Source organism: Carassius gibelio, chromosome B3, assembly GCF_023724105.1.
Source record: "Carassius gibelio isolate Cgi1373 ecotype wild population from Czech Republic chromosome B3, carGib1.2-hapl.c, whole genome shotgun sequence".
Taxonomy (NCBI): Eukaryota; Metazoa; Chordata; class Actinopteri; order Cypriniformes; family Cyprinidae; genus Carassius; species Carassius gibelio.
The window spans coordinates 49,948,122-49,966,018 of record NC_068398.1 but is presented as its reverse complement, the minus strand read 5'-3'; the positions used below and the strand labels follow the sequence as shown (position 1 = coordinate 49,966,018).

The window sequence follows — 17,897 nt, the reverse complement described above, 5'->3', positions numbered from 1 at the left end:
CTCTGTGTCAGAGGGTAAGACACAAGAATAATCCTAAAACAGGCGTGGTTTATCTCCAGCAAAAAGTATCCAGACAGAGTAATCTCTGGGTAAAAGGGTAAATCCAAAAACACAAAAGCAAGTATCAAAAACCAGGTAAACAATCCAAGAACAAAACACGAAGGTAAGACAAGGCAGGAAACAAAACAACACAGGCTAAACAATACTCGGCAGTTTGAAAGTGATTTGAGTGTTATATAGTGAATGTGTGATGGGTTACAGCTGTGTGCAACAAGTGCATACAGCTGTGTGTAATTAGTGCAATGGATGATGGGAACTCCAGATAGTTCAGGGTGACATGCAACAGTTAGTGTGGCGCAATAGTCCTTGTAGTGAGTGGGTGCCCTCTGGTGGTGAGTGAATGGAACTTCATAGACCAGATCATGACAAAAGAGACATTTTAGCATAGTTTTTATTTTGTAAACCACATTAAGTCCTGTTTTTATTCTTCAAAAATATTGAATTATAAATTTATAGTCATCTTCACATGACCAGCATTTATGTTGCGTCTCGTCTCCATAATGTGATAAAGGTTGACAATGATATTGAGTTCCAAAAAAGGACACAACTAGAAATCATGTTTGTATCATGTTTATAATGGGTTCTAATGTTTATGTCACATCGCTTCGACCGGACAGGGCATCACAATATGTTAAGGGCCGTAACATTTCCATCACACACATGAGGTATTCGGTCAATCACAATGCACTGATCGCTGGCCAATCACATCACATCTCGCTTTTTAGGGCGATAAGCTTTGTAAAAATGTATCATGTTTCAGAATGCAGGGCATAGAGGAGAAACAATAATGTACAGTATGTGGGAAATAATGTTCTTTTCAGCAGCATCATATGACCCCTTTAATTTGTGTTCTTAAGATGAACCGAGTCCTTAGGGGTTTATAACGACATGACAGAATTAATATTTTTTGGTCAACTATCACTTTAATTTTACACAAGATGTGAACTTGACCACACTGCTGGATTCAGTGGTCAAACAATACTTTGTCCCGTTTGAATAAGTCCAATCATAATAGTTTACTGTACAACCACAGCTGCACAGAGGTGTTGATGTCGTGTGAAGACATATCCACAGCATTATTAAAAAAGTAACACTGTAATTAAATGATACAACTCAAAGTAAATGGTAAGATTTGCACATTTCACTCTTAAAATGCTCTCAGCATTACTACATACATTTAATTTGAATTCTTTAAAACAATTTACTTTTTGGCCAGTTTAAAAGAATGAGATCGACTCTATTCTAAAATAAATCTCAGAACTATTTTAAATCGTTTTGTTCTTAAGGATATTTTCATCTTTTTATTACAAATCCTTAACAATGATACTGTATAATTTTAAACAACACAAATGAATGTGAATGGCACAAATGGCATTACAGTCTGTATCTCATATTTCCTTAATGTCTCGGTGACTCGAACTCACAACCTTTCGATTGTGAGTCCGACTCTCTAACCATTAGGCTACGACTTCCCACTTTTTAGGATGAAATCTGCATAGAGTTTTATAAATGAGACCCCTGGTCTTCACTTCAGAGCTTCCTACACATCGTAATGTTATTACATGATTCCTGTTTGAGGAAACTCCTTCCACACTGATGACATAAAACAGTTCTCTCAAAATGAATCCACATGTGTTGATCAAGGTTGTGTTGAAAATATGCTGTGTAGTTTTCTCATGTGCCTGTTACGGTTTGATTTTTGAGTAAAACTCTTTCCACACTGTTCGCAGGTGAAGGGCTTCCCTTCAGTGTGAACTCTCATGTGCTCTTCAAAGCTTACCTGTAGTTCGAAACTCTCTCCACACTCACCGCATGTAAGAAGTTTTTCTTTTGTGTGAATTGTCATGTGTTTGTTAAGGAATCCTTTTCGGCGGAAACTTTTTCCACACTGATGGCACACATTATGCTTCCCTCCAGTGTGAATTCTCATGTGCTCTTTAAGATATTTATTTTGATCAAAACTCTTTCCAGACTTAAGGCAAGTGAAAGACTTGTCTCCAGTGTGAACTGTCATGTGCACTGTAAGGTTTCCTTTATGTATGAATCTGACTCCACACAGTTGGCAGGTGTAAGACTCCCCTCCAGTGTGGACTTTAGGGTTTCCATGTTCACTGAAACTCTTTTCAGAGTGAGAAGGGATGAAATAACTCGTAGTTCCTGTTTTATGATCTATTTTCTGTGAGAAAGTCTCTTTAATCTGTGGTTTACTGATAGATTCTTCTTCGGTTTTAAAATCATGATGAATCTCATATCGTTCTTTCTCTTCCTTTTCATTTGGTGCTATGCTCTCTTCTTTCACCGCCATGAGGTCTATGGTGGAAAAGAGGTTATAAAAGTTAACAGTTAAATAGCACAAAAAAAAAAAAATAAAAAAAATAGTTACCAACATTTACTAATCTATGAAAGGAAGTTCTTCAGTCATGGGGATTGCAAGAGGAGTGTCAAAACCGATTCACTACTGATAATGCCACAACCAACATCAGAGCACTGCAAATGAAGGACTGCACAGGGTTACAGCATTTTGGGCATCGTCTTCACTTGACGGTTTCGGAATTGAATGTTGATGTTGAGATTTTTTAACCATTCTATTGAAAATCAGGAATTTCCACAATGTATGATGGCAGCGTTTCTTTAATTCTTTATGGAAAGATGAAATTGATCCAGCATCATACCGCCCCATAGCTTTTCTGAATTCAGAATAATTATTTATTATAAAATCCTTGGTAATAGTGTAAATAGATGTAGAAATAAAATTATTCACCCCAATTAGACTGGTTTTATCTGAGGGTGCTTTCCTATTTTAATTGTGAGACACTTTATGAACATGTTATATTCAAAGTATGATTATAATTTAAATGTCACCATCTTATCGGTCAATACCAAAAAAGCATTCGACCAAATAGAATGGAATTATATGACTTGGTGCTCCAAGAATTTGATCAAGGAGAATCATTCTCTCTATGGATGAAAATGCTTTATGCCACTTTATGCACTCAGTGCTTACAAATTTCGATAAGCTCGTTCAAAACAGTTCGGACATTGTGTGAATCAGAGGTAAAAAAAAAAAAAACAACAACTATATAAATATTGTTCAGTTTCTTGTATAAAACATTTGTTTTGTGTCTTTACCCATCAATGTATCATCACGAGCCATAGGGTTTAATATGGATTGGTCCGTGCATGTTTTTTTTTTTACTCTCATAGATTTTGTTACCATTTGCCATAAAAGGGTTGTAACAGTATGAGATTTTCATGATTCTGTACTTCTATTACTTAATACAAATAATACTAATAAAGAAAATGCGTAAACGTTTAACAATTTAATGTTTTTGCAAAAGGGCTGCACAACAGCGTTTAATACATTAAAATGAGGGGAAAAATTATACTCTTTAAAAGTGTTTATGTGAATTGTTATAACTAAAATATAAAAGCGTACTTTTATTTTGACAGGTTGTAGTGAAGAGCTTTGAGGGTCAATGTATTTGTTTTTGACAGTGGTTTTCTCAAATAAAATGATGAAATGATTATTAATTGTTCTCTCAGTAGGGCTCTCAGTGTTTGTGTTCACATCCTCAGACAGCAGGCACTGTTAAACCTGGCACTTTAAGCCACGCTGGCGCTCATTCACAGAGAGACATGCAAAACAAACAGATTAGCCTATATATTTATATAGCAATGCTTTTGTCATTATTTTACAGCTCTGTTTTTGATTTATTCATTAAATCACACATTTTGTGTGTCATCTGCATTGTAGCTATCTACTATAAATTCATTGTCATGACTAGATTCTGTGCTTCAGTCCGCATCACAGAAATCATATAATGCTTTAACCATAAGTTACAAATTGGACATAGTTGTATCTGCATGGAAAGATGATGTTCTGAATAGGTAAACATGTTTGATGCATTTCCTCGTTTTGCAGCCGCTTTACGGCTACAGTTTTTGCAAACTGTATCCACCCTCGTGGACAAATAAGCATTTGTTTTTTCTATAGTAAAAGTATTCCCATACTAGTACCAATTTTAACTCATATTTTGACGTGGGATAGAGATTAGAGATAACCTCTGTCTCTGATGTTGTCTCCGCTGTACGTGTGGGTGGAGCAAGAGAACAGTTAAGTTGAAAGTTGTTACCTAGGGGCAGGTGAGATTCGGTGTCTGTTATTTTCCATGAATAAGCTAATTTATATGGTGTGATAATCGTACATGTATACATCATGGTATATCGTCATACCGGTTTATCGTTACAACCCTAGCCATAAATTGTACGCTTGAGAGGCTGCAACAACTGAAGCTAAAAATCATAACTTGTGTTCTACTGAAGAAACAATCTTGGATGCTCTGGGGATAAGCAGATAAACATACATTTTTCATTTTTGGATGAACTATCCCTTTAAGCCTTCAGCTTGTTTGTATTGTTGGATCGACAGTTTCTCATCTTTCACATGAAATATCCCATTGCGCGAGCTGTCTGTTTCTGAGCATTACCTGAGAGGCGCGCACATGAGGTAAGTATTATTGCTGCTTAATTTGCCTTAAACAAATACACACTTATATGCTTAAAAATGCCTGTCTTGGCAAGTATCTTTATAAAAAGGCACAGTGCTTTCTGTAATTGGGTCGGATCGAGGCCACTTGGGTATGTGGTCCTGAATCCGATACGTATCTGATCTTTTGAAATGAGACCTCCGTCTGAACGGCCAGGCCACATACATCCGACCCGTATGTCATTGATACGCTACAAACGCCAAATTCTGCGTTGAAGTAGGCGGGAACGAGAAGAGCCATTCACATCAATATCCCACCACTCCTGCCTGTGACTCCGCACCCACACGTTTCTCTGTACCGACGATGCTAACACTGCTCCACAAAACGCCATGGCCAAAAACCTTGCTCTCCTCCTCCTTTTTAATTTTCTTCTTAAAACGAGAAGATTGTAATTGTGCTGGCTCCGTTGGGAAAATAACTTTAATATTGCAAAAAGAGCTCCGCTGTTGACTACACTGTTGTTGACATCTATGTTTAACGTTAGCTACTTCCACAAACAACGAGTGGTGTCGATCACAGTTGAGGACTCTTCTGCGCATTCGGGTCACTTATGGGTCATTTCACGTTCACACAGGAGATCACAAAAGGTCGCATTTAATTTGAAATGTGAACGGTCTAGTAAAAAAATCTAATAAAAAAAAAAAAAATCGGAATAGAGCATTAAGCCCTGCAGTGTGAATGTAGTCATTGAAAGCCATAATTATTACTCAACATGTCATCATTGTACCATTTATCCACTCCCTGGTAAGAACATCACTAGACGTTATTTACAATTAATTTTACATAGTGTTTATTGAAACATTTTTTGGAGAACTGTAACATTTATTTGAAAGAAAGAACGGCTGCCAAAATATAATGTAAATTTTAACTTTGTTGGCACTCAGTCTTGTGCATTCACCCATTATACTACATAGCTAATGGCTATATCAAAACTCAAAAAGTACAGTCAAGAGTAATGAATTACCGTTTCTTTTTTTTGTGTGGGGGGGGGGGCAGATTCATGAACACAAACACCATTGGATCTCACAGATCAAGGACATGTTTGAGCTTGTTTACATATTTAATGTAAGAGGGTATAAAGCAAAATGCAAACAAAAAATTAAAATGTACTTCTCGAGTTGAAATTAAATTCTGTTAAAATTTATGAGTAAAAGGAGTAAAAGTTATGAGTTTTTCTTTAGAAATGTAATCAAGTAAAAGTACAAAAAGTTTAGTTTGTAATTGTACTTCAGTAAAATACAAATCTCCCAAAAGTAATGAGTACAGTTATTAAGTTAAATATAAAAAGTATTTTACACACCTGGACATGCTTCAGAAACATCATGTTTTCCTGTAAAGCTTGTCATTTTAATAAGAATCAAACAAGAATGAAAACCAACCTGTATGTTCCTCAGTATTTTCTTGTTTGACTTTCAATGTTTCTTCAATCTTCATGTCTTCACTTTCCTCTTTAATAAACGCCATCTTTATAATAGTGTGTGGATCTCAGGAGTTTTTGGACAATCTGTCATGTTTAAAATAAGAATAATTAGAGATAAATCAATCCAAACTAAATCACTGGGTGTGTCTCAATCAGCTCCCTAGTTCAGCAGTCAGCACACTGGTGAGGGACTCAATAGAGTGACGATTAATGGCCTCAAATCACATAACTACAGTTTCACAGGCAAGGCTTAAATTAAAATGCAAGTCTGAGCTGTTTCACCAGAAGGAAACTTGCACTGACTGATCTTAAAATATATCTGTCTTTGTTTTATTTCAAGATGCACAAGAGTAATGTTTTTTTTTTTTTCTAAGACACTTTTATAAAAATAATTACTTAAAGGTACAGGTTGTAGGACCTGCCACTAGAGGGCGCACTACCAAAACAATAACAAACCCGTGGTTTGATGATGCTAAAAAGGAGAGTGGAATGATGGGATTTGTTGTCTTCTACCAAACCGCTGACAGCCATCAATCAGACAGAAAGATAAATCATGGATTTAACGCAGGTTCAACGATTTGCGCGAGTAGATTATATACAAAGTCAATGTAAAGACGCGGTCAGACTATGGATCAGACGTGTCCACGTGCGTGTCTAGAGATGCGATGCCCCGCGTTTGGCGTGTATGCCCCATAATACTAATCTTGTTGATCATTATAATAGCATACGTTTTCTGTAAATATACGGATCAAAAGAAACTAAATTTACAAGCGGTTGAAAACATTAGAGATATTGTTAGTAATCAGCTGAACAAAATATATAACATTAGCCTAGTGGTGTTTGGATATTTTACTGCAAATATCTTACAAATTTTACCTTTAAATATAATGATGCTATAATGCTATAATAAATTTTCACTTTTTCAACTTTAGTTAGTCTGTTATGTTGCTGTTCGAGTAGGGGTGTGACGGTTAGTATATAACCGTGAGACCGGCGGTTATAGTTGAACACCGTCATTAGAACTCTATAACCGCCAAAACAGTGTTATTAAAATATTTTTTACAAACATTTTTTATCAAAAATTATTTTCATTTTTTAGATAGGATCATAAGATGCGCAATATATCGGGAGACATGGTTTTTACCACTTAATGAAGTTTTGTAAATCGTCAGACATGATATTTACCACTTCATAAAATTTTGCTTTGTAGAAAACCTTTCTTAAAAACGAATTTCGTTTTGTACAAATTTTATCGTAATTTTAATAAATGTTTCATCAACCAATTGCATGTATTTTAATAAATAAAAAGCAAATAAAGCAGACAACGATAACCGTGACATGGAAGACTTGGATTTTAATATGGACAGTCATGGAATTTGCCAAAGTTAGCATAAAATAATCAAATAAAATCTCCATATGGACCAGTATCTGTAAATGTTAAGCCGCAAAAGTTGTTTAAAATATAAATCCGTGTTCTGCGCGTCTCTGGGTGAATTAATGAATAGCAGAGACGTGAAGGTTTGTTTACTACATAGACTGAAGCGCATGACGATTGCATTAATTTCAGCATCTGAGCTTCAGAGTCCTCTCTCCATCAAGCGATCTGAACTTTTCAGCTCATCTCAATGGACACACAGCGCACCTGTATTTGACACTCTGTAAACTCTTTGTGAAGGCGCACGACTCACCGTCACTTTACTGATAGCGCCGTTTCTCACACATGCAAAGAGAGAGAGAGCGAGAGTCTTACCACGCTTAAACAACACTCTATATGTAAACTATTCTTTGTTGTCTTCTCCTGTCAAAATAATGGATTAAATTTAGAATTATTCATATTCATTTTCGAACAAGCAGAAGACATACCAGTTTCTCCGGTAGTGGGCGGAGCTAATGGGCAAATGGCAATGGCTTTTTTTTGTAGCTCGCATCAGCAAAGCATTGCATCGCCATAGACCCCAAAACAATCAGCGGATGGCGGGCGGGTGCGGCTTTGAAATTTGCTCAAAAAACGTTGGCGCGGATGATGAGTTTTGTGACAGATCTCCTTAATAAACGGAGGTCTGAAATCTCTGCCCCTTTACCGATCAGAGCGTGCGCTGACACGGAGTTAACCCGACTTGGACCCCCCCTGACGGTTATGTTATGAACCGTCACATTTGACTCACGTCATAACCGTCATCACCAATTCTGAAACCGGCACACCCCTATGTTCGAGCATAAAAAAAGATCTGCAGTTACAAAGCTCAAAGTCTGATTCAGAAGGAGATATTTTATTTAACAGAAATCACTTTTCAACAACTACAACAAACGACTCGTTTGGACTAAATATTTTCTGGGATTTGTGATATCACAAAGATCTAAGAATGGGACGAGACCTGGTTGAGCTGCACTTGAGAAGGCAACGAGTGTTATCACTAAGTCGGAGACACATTAGCTTTCCCAAGACAGAAGACGAACTTAGAGTGGTTACAATCATCCGGGTTTAAATCACGCTCAAACTGATTTGATTTTGACACAATATTTACAACTGAAGCTGTGGCGACTGTGGTAAGGGGCGTAACATTTCCTGACCAGCTGCCCAGTGCTGCCAATCACAGCGCACACTGGCCCAGCTAACCAGTCACAGCGCACACTGGCCCAGCTAACTAATCACAGCGCACACAGGCGCAACTAACCAATCAAAGCGCACACTGGCCCAGCTAACCAATCACAGCGAGCACTGGTGCAGCTAACCAATCACAGCACACACTGGCGCAGCAAACCAATCACAGCACGCACTGGCCCAGCAAACCAATCACAGCACGCACTGGCCCAGCAAACCAATCACAGCACGCACTGGCCCAGCAAACCAATCACAGCACGCACTGGCCCAGCAAACCAATCACAGCACGCACTGGCGATGCTAACCAGTCAAAGAGGACACTGGCCCAGCTAACCAATCACAGCACGCACTGGTGCAGCTAACCAATCACAACACATTTTGTATTTCAGAAGTCGGGCCTATATTTGATACAGGAACTATTTGAGCCATTCATGCAAGACTGGGGAGAGGTGTTGTAATAATGTACAATGTGTGCAAAATAATGTTTTTCATTACAAACCTAGTATGAGAGCTTGTTCTGACATCCCAAAACAAAATCAAGAATTTGTAAAAATAGGAGTCCTTTAAATAATTGAATTATGGCCTAATCCTGGTTTAACTAAAGCCCTGTGTGTGAAACCAGACCATGTACCCTTACGAAAATAAAAGTAAAACCAAAAAAACATGGTTACTATAGTTAAGATGCAATTCCAGCGTACCACCCGCAGGCCATGCAGTGCTTTGATGGTTAACTTTGTGAAACACCAAAAAAAAAAAAAAAAAAGTGAAACATGTTGTATATCTTTGGAAAGCTGAGGTTCTTACGATTCGAATGATACAAACTATTTTAAGAAACATTTAAAAGAGCAGGTACAATCAGTGTTTTTGTCAGAGCAGCAACAACCGAAAGAACAATAAAACTGAGTCAACTCAGCTATAATGCCTTTTGTTGCTCCAAAAATCCACTACATTCCAAAAAAAGCAGTGTAGTTACACTGGAAAGGGCCCAGACTATCCATCGTGATAGGAGCACACCTAGTCGAAAGAGTGTCATTAGCTGTAGTGTGTTTTCAACGCTCTCGTCTTACGCACTGAACAATGAACAATCCTCCTTTGTTTACAGGCGCGATTCGAGTTATAGTTATCGATAACGTTCATTTTCAAAGAAATATCGATTCTAATTCGTATTCCAGCTTTGAAATGGAATGTATTCCCCAAAGATAGTCTCTTCCGAGCAAAATGAGCCCTCCCTCGCCTCTCTCCTTCAATCACAGGCGATGCTGGAGTCACTGACTGGTTCAGCGAGGTGCTAATCACCGCACCATCTTTTCGGCTATTTAAAGCCAGCCAATGCCTACCCAGTAAAGTTTTGATGGATGGCTATGTAAGCCAACTACAAGGAAGTTTACAATGATTGACAGTTTGCGTAGTGGGCGTAAGCATTTTTCCAGAATACCCGTGCGTCAAGTTAGTGTGTCCGTGCGTCTTCGTCTTCACCACGCTGCATCCAGCCATTCACACACAGATCGACTTCGCGGCGCTACAAGGAGTGCTCCACAAGCGGATTTTCTTCGAAGCTCGATCTAAATCTGTAAGTTACACCATGGCACGTCGAATTCAGAAGAGTTTTTATGGTGTTGAGAGTGTTTTAGATGAGGTGATGAGAAGCAGCAACGAAGAGCAGCAGAAGGACTTGGAGAGAAGCGTCTCAGACGGGGATAGCACGGTGTCGAGCGTCGATTCTGCTTCAGAGGAGATGTTTATCCATGGACTCGATCCCCTTTTAGATCGGTAAGTTTCAACATCATTGTATTGAATGTTTGTATATGTTTATCATGTAATTACAGTGACAGCGGTGAGGTACAAAATTTAGGGTGCAACATTACCTTATGTGATGGGGTTGTATATTATACATAAATAAGGACATCACACTTATAATCTGAAATGTGTGTGTGTGTGTGTGTGTGTGTATACACACACCTGCACGCACACAACACATGCACACACGTGCATGTGACACTGATGAGGACTGGAATCCAGAGCCCAGTCCTAAGCGACGGAAGAGACCACGGAAGTCATCTTCATCATCTTCATCTGAATCTGCTGCAGCTACAAGAGGTAGAGGGAGAGGTAAAGGGCGAGGGAGAAGGAGCCAGTCAGTCCCTGCTGTGTCCCCTAGCACCTCACAGGTAAGTTGGCATAATGTGGATGAGGATGACGTTGGGCCTTCCAAGCCGGTGTTTAGGCCTGCTAGAGAACTTGGGCCACAGTTGGTGAAAACTGCATCCTACACAGCACTGCAGTTGTTTCAGCTTTTCTTTTCTGCATCTGTGCTGCAAACCATCGTTCAGCACACAAATTCCTTTGGATCCAGAAATCACCAGGGAAGAGACAAGGCATGGCAGACCATCTCTGTTGAAGACTTGAAGTCGTACCTGGCACTGGTTGTATACATGGGTCTTGTGAAGGTCTCTTCTGTGACTGATTACTGGAGGAGGTCTCAAGTCTATAGTATTCCCCTTCCTGCTAAGATCATGTCCTGTAGGAAGTTTCTGAACATCACAAACGCTCTTCATCTTCGCGATCCTCAGGATGATGATGAAAATGAAAGGAAGAAGGGAACAGCATCTTATGACCGCTTGGGGAAGATCAAGCCTCTGTATGACAACATGAGGGATGCCTGCAGAACATTTTTTCATCCAAGTCAGAACATCTCCATAGATGAGAGGATGGTGGCATCAAAGGCGAGGTCTGGACTAAAGCAATACATGAAGAACAAACCCACTAAATGGGGCTACAATCTTTTTGTCTTGGCAGACTCACTAAGTGGTTACACCTGTGCGTTCTTTGTGTATCAGGGTAAGTCCATGCCATCCCAGAATGGGCTGAGTTATGAGTCTGTCATGTCACTCATAGACGAAAAGATGTTGGGCGCTGGTTCCAAGCTGTATGTTGACAACTTTTACACCAGTCCCATGCTTTTCAGAGACCTCCTCTCAAAGAGGATTTGGGCTTGTGGCACCATTCGTCCTAACAGGATTGGTTTCCCTAAGACCACCACCAACAGATTGCCGCGGAATGCTCCACGAGGGTCCATTCAATGGCTCAGAGAGGATGAGCTGCTGTTTGTGGAATGGAAAGACACCCGGGAAGTACTGATGTGTTCTACATTCAACAAAGCATATGAAGGTGACACAGTGCAAAGGAGGATCAAGGACAATGATGGGCAGTGGTCCCAAGTGTATGTACCTATTCCAGGTGCTGTGCTGGACTACAACAGGTTCATGGGTGGGGTGGACCTGTCTGATGCCCTCATTGGATACTACAAAGTGCTCCACAAGACAAGGAAATGGTATCGGACCTTCTTTAACCACTTTGTAGACATTGCTGTTGTCAATGCCTTCATTTTGCATCAGCATCTGGCTAGAGAAAAGAAGGAAAGACCTTTGACCCAGAAAGCATTCAGGGAAACGCTTGTTCTGGAACTTGCTGGCTTGGAATCAGCCACAGCTGCTCCTCCAGCTTCGAGTGTCGTCTGCCACAACCCAAAGCACATCACAGATGACAGCACTGCTGGCCGCCGAAAGTGCACGCTTTGCCATCAGAAGACACCAGTCATGTGTGCAACCTGTGAGGTGTCACTGTGTTTTCTGCCTAAGCGTTTCAATGTCTGGCATGCACAGGGTGGGAAATATTAATCATGTTTTTAGTTTACGTGTTACATTGTATACAAAGTTCAAATCTAATAGTTGTTCCAGAAATGTTCCCAGGTTTAGGTGGATCCATCAGACCCTGAAAAATTGTTCCGAGGAGGGAGATGAAGGGAGTTGAAGCCATTGCTGGTGTGAGACTATAACAGCGAGGGATGCATGACCAGTAAGTTTTGATCCTGATTCTTTCTCTTATAGAAAGCTTTTGTGTTCCATCTAATGCACACATTAGAAAAAAAATCCCAGACTTGAATCCATAGCTTTGATTTATTCAAATTTCCTAGTTTTAATTTATTAAAATGTTCTTTGTTCTGCTTACACAAATTTTGCTCCGTCTTTTTCCCTCTTATCTGCAGTGGGTGTCTTCTGAGTCGGCGCAGTTGAAGCAAGTGTGACAGACTGGATTGAGGCAGTATAGGTTCGTATTCACACATACACACACGTGTTTACATGGTGTTGCAAATTTGATTTGTTCTGCTTCCACACTTTCCCACTTTCTCTTTCTCCCTTTCTTGTCTTTCAGAGGCTTTGTTTCCCAGTTGGTTAGAGGACAAACCTTCTTCGTGACTGCCTTGAATGTCTTCCTATAGTTTGTAAAAGTTGTTTTAGTAACTGGATAATTATAATAATTAGTAGTTACAGTTACAAATGTACAAAAAGCTTTGTTATTTAGTTCTAAAATGATCACGAATAAGATCTGTTATTTGTTATTAGAATTGTTCAAAATAAAGACTTTATTTAGAATGTTCAAATGTTGTTCTGAATTTCTTTTTCTTGTGTGGTTTCATTTACAGAGCAGTTCAGAATTGATATACATGGTTTATGTAGTATGAAGTTTCATTCTCTAAATAGCCATTTTGAAAGGATTCCTAAACTGTTATTGGAAAGAAAAGAAAAAGCTTACAGAAACTTCAGTTTTGAAGATACCATAAAGATTTCTGTACTTCAAAAAAGCTTTTATTTCAAGAAACGTCTAGGCGTCCTTTCCAAAATGCCATTTGGAAACTCCAATTGGACACCTGCTAACTAAATGAGTCAACATTTCAAATGTTATTCTGAATGTTTCTTGTGTGGTTTGGTGGGCAAAGCAATTCTGAATTGACATGCATGCATGTATAATTTAGTTTTGACTCATTTGGTGATTTGGTTACAGATGTCCATTTGGAGTCTCCAAGTAGCCTTTTTGAAAGGACGCCTAGACTTTTTTAGGAAAAAAGCTAACAGAATCTACATTTTTTGGAGTATCATCCTCAAATTTGAATCTAAACATGGACAGAGATTCAGCTTTACATTTGTGGTGTTTTCAGGCCTTTGACATAAAAGTTACATCCATTTTCCATTGGTAAAGTTCATTCAAATAAATCGTAAGACACTCTCATGTATATTTTACCATGTTTTACTCTGTTGCTACACTACCTCTGAGTTATTATGACTCTTGGGTAACAAAGTTTCAAGTGTCTAGTTTCAAACAAGACCAGATTTGTGAATCTAGACCACAGGGTTCAAGAGCTACAAACATTTTTATTTGGGTATGTCGTTTTTCTGAAAATGCTTAAAAATAGGGGCACAGGTTAAGAGGTTAACCCAGACAATCACCTGACAAAGAATCAGATGAAGACTGGGAGCCAGTAAGCAAAAACAACCCTACTGTGGGACATGATGAGAGCACCTCATCAGGAGAGGAGCCTCTCTCCACACCTTCCCAGAGAGGTTCACCAAGAAGGAGAGGGAGAGGAAGAGCGAGGCTGAGATGTCAACCTGTGCATCTAAAGACAGATGGAACAATGTTGACATTTCAGATGTGACACCACCACAGCCCACCTTCAGAGCCACAAACTCACCTGGACCGAAGCTCATACAAACAGCTAGCTACACGGTTTTACATCTTTACCAACTTTTTTTTTACTAACTCCATATTACAGACAATAATTTGTAACACCAACGGCTATGGCTCAACTCGCCACTCAAGACCCTCCAACCCGTGGATTGACGTGACCTTGCCGGAAATATCCCTTCAATCACTGATTACGGGCGATGAGGTAATCTGTACAACTTGCTGTTCCCTAAAAAGCTCCTCACCGGAAAAAAGTTCCATGGTATGTGCCAGTCCCTCATATCAGCAGCTTGGAGGACGATGCTTGCTAATGAGCAGAAAAGAGGTATCCCAGAATGTGATATTCTGTGCAAAATAAAGCCGCTGTACACTGAGATAAGGGATGCCTGCAAAGCAAACTATCACCCCGGACAGGACATTTCAATAGGTGAGTGGATGGTTGCCTCAAAAGCACATATCGGGCTAAAACAATATATGAAAAATAAGCCTGTTCGCTGGGGGTATAAACTTTTTGTACTTGCGGACTCGAGCAATGGCTACACATGGGACTTTTTTGTGTATGAAGGAAAACTGCAGGGAAACAGTGGCGAGGGGCTCAGTTATGAGTCAGCGATGGAATTTATTTACACTCAATTGCTTGGCACAGGGGACAATTTCTACACGAGTTCCTACCTTTTCTGCGACCTCCTTCAAAAGAGGATCTGGGCATGTGGAACTATACGCACTAACAGAACTGGTTTTCCAAAAACAAAAATACCAGCAGTGAAAGAGTACAACCGGTAGGTGTTATATAATCAACTATCTTTCATTCTATCTGAAAATAAATCAAATATGTGGCTCAATGTTGTTTTGTTCTGTCCATACAGGTGCATGGGTGGAGTGGACCTCTCTGATGCCCTGATCAGCTATTAAAATCATCCACAGGACCCAGAAGTGGTACAAGACATTTTTTATCACTTCATGGACATTGCCATTGTGATTACAAGGTTATCACAAAAGGTAAAGGACAGTTACCAATGCACCAGAAGGCATTCAAGGAGACTCTTGATGAAGAGCTGGCAGCGGTTGACAGACCTGCTCCATCGCCCGCTCAGAGGACATCACAAGCCTCTACATATCAGTGGAGACAGCATCACAGGTCATCTGAGGTGCAGACATTGCCATGCAAAGTCACCTGTGAAGTGCTCTTCCTGTGATGTGCCTTTGTGCTTTTTGCCGAGTCGTGATTGTTATAATGAGTGGTAACTTGTAACTTATATATTTTTTGTAAATAGTTATATAGTGTGATACATTAGTGTGTTTTAATATTTAAAAAAATACCATAGCACTTGTTTTGTCTCTTTATTTGCACAAAGCTTAGTGTCCAGAATTGAAAAAAACACAAATCTTCTGGTAATGTGTTAGCAATGATTGACAGTGAATCTGAATAGCTCTGAGTGTAACCTTTCATTAGAGACCAAAATTATGACTGTACGTTGAAGCATTCAAGAATAACAGCATTTTATGTGTTGATGTTTATAAAGGACTATTTAGAGTCTCCAAGTTAGAGCTGAAGATCTTTGCCCGGACCCGACGGGTACGGGCTTAATTTATATCATCTTACGCGGGCTCAGGCTTGCGCTACAGTCATGTGATGTGTTTCGGTTAGTGCGAGAAGCATACGAAAATGGAGAAAGATGCGAAAATGGATGCGGAGTAGGTGTAACGGAGGCTTGCCTCTGGTGATTACGTTTTGGTTGCACCAGAAACTAAAGCGAAGTTTGAGGTGTGAAAAAGTTTTGACCATATTCATAATGAGAATAATGAGTGAATAATGACACAACATCAGTGAGCGCAGGAACGCGCTGAAGACAACTACAGTGGATTCAATAATGTTCCTCCACAAAAACATGCAGGCTTAGCCAAATCTCTGTGAGGAAGGTTTTTCAAATGATAACTAAATATTAATTGAGTCTTAAATGCATAATGTGGACTGAGTATTTACGCTAATGTTGGCATTATTCTTTTATTAAATGTCAGCTGCTAGTGGCTAAGCAAATCCGGAGCCTTTATCTTAATTTCGTTATTGCCAAATATCCATCTTAATTTAAAATTTGTCTTAATTTAATTTGTTAAAAAAGACTTGTTTTTATTTGTCCGTTGGTCTATTTATGAGCTAAATGAGTCTATTTAGAGTGCCGAGATGTTAAGATGTCACAGAGGACTTATTTTATTTCTTTGTTCCAACTTCCAAGTGGTGTAGTCTACGTTAGTTATGAATAAATTATGTTAAAACATGTATAAATTACTCATTATTGACAAGGCTTCATGCTTTGATCCTATTGTGTTTTCCAGCTAATAGCTCCCAAATACAGTTATTTGCAGACATCGATTTACAAATAAAATTTGGCGGAATGTATTTTTTTCCTCTTTTTCAGTGTGTTCCACATTGTATTACTCATTATCAGTAAGACTTACAGTGATTCTGACTATTTGGGAAGAAACCTTAGTATGTCAAAATATACCAAAACTATGCATATACTCCAAATGGTTCAAGAACAGTGTGCAATTTACTTTGGTATGTCTTTTTTTTAATTTATTTTTTAGGCGTTTTACTACATTTTCACAGGAATTTTAAAGTTAAACCATGGTAACTACAAATTAACCATGGTTTTGCTATATTAACCATAGTTTAACCATGATATTTGTAGTAAATCTGTGGTTATACAAATGGTAGTCAACACACCAAAAAAACATGAGTTACTACAGTTTTAGTGTAATAAACCATGGTTATTTTTCTTAAGGGTAATTACACAAAAACATTAAAAACCTGGCACAACAAATTGATACAAGAACACAAATTACACAGACATTTCATATTTATGAATTTAAGTTTGCATTTGTACTGTAATATTGTAATATAACGTTAGGTAAAAATGTTAGCCTGAATGCAGTAAGTCACTTTGGGTAAAAGCGTTTGCTAAATGCATACATTTAATTTAATAGTTTGTTGATCACATTTAATCGATTGCACTTCCCTCAAAACATGTCCTGTGGATTTGTAAAAGTTATCATTATTAAACGCGTTTGTGTTTAAACTGTTTTGTCCGGAATGCGCCGCTGAATCGAGCGATTCAAAAGAGAGCATCGTTTTATGAATCAAATGATTCAATTGACTCTGAATTCGTGTTCACGATGAACTGATTCTCGTATCTGTTCCTCGTGTGTGAACGCGCTTTACTCGCTCAAAACAACGTGCACAGACACTAGAAAGCGTGTTGTAATGTTACAGTCAGTGTTAATGAATTAACTTTAACTTACATCGTTTGTAAAAACTATAAAGATTCCATGGTTTGCATTAATATAAAAACTGTAAATGTTTAAAAACACGCACCTTTCTTCAGCCGAGTCACAACAGATGCAGGAGCGGGACGCTAATGACGTCACAGCGCCGTATCAAAATAAAAGTCCCGTTCACACAACAAACATATTCAAGCATTTATTCAGTATTTCAAGAGTTATTCATAGTTGAATTATTGATTCAATACATTTTGGATATAACCATATCTAACCATTTAAATATTAAAATTGTAACAATATAGAACAATATATATAAACTGTTACTCCACTTTTAATATAATAAAACCATGGTTAATTTTTGTTTGGCAAGACAAATTAATATTTTTATTTGATGTATTTTCTAGTGCTATAGCCAAAATCTTGTAGGCCTCATTATTTTACTGTTAGACAATGAACTACATTTGTC

The 17,897-nt window shown here is 38.6% G+C and overlaps 2 protein-coding genes across 2 annotated transcripts; one reads left to right on the top strand and one right to left on the bottom strand.

Annotated features, from left to right (window-relative positions):
• Positions 1-614: 614 nt before the first annotated feature.
• On the bottom strand, positions 615-17,604 carry LOC127952451 (oocyte zinc finger protein XlCOF26-like). The gene is made up of 3 exons (XM_052550913.1): positions 17,526-17,604; positions 5,987-6,111; positions 615-2,370 (listed from the first exon to the last, which is right to left on the bottom strand). Exons 2-3 carry the CDS (start codon positions 6,069-6,071, stop codon positions 1,700-1,702), a joined length of 756 nt encoding a protein of 251 aa, XP_052406873.1. The 5' UTR covers positions 6,072-6,111; positions 17,526-17,604; the 3' UTR covers positions 615-1,699.
• LOC127953080 (piggyBac transposable element-derived protein 4) lies at positions 10,606-12,957 on the top strand. Its single transcript, XM_052551974.1, has 3 exons — positions 10,606-12,484; positions 12,675-12,736; positions 12,842-12,957. The coding sequence occupies exon 1, from the start codon at positions 10,606-10,608 to the stop codon at positions 12,304-12,306; it is 1,701 nt and encodes a 566-aa protein (XP_052407934.1). The 3' UTR covers positions 12,307-12,484; positions 12,675-12,736; positions 12,842-12,957.
• Positions 17,605-17,897: the final 293 nt, after the last annotated feature.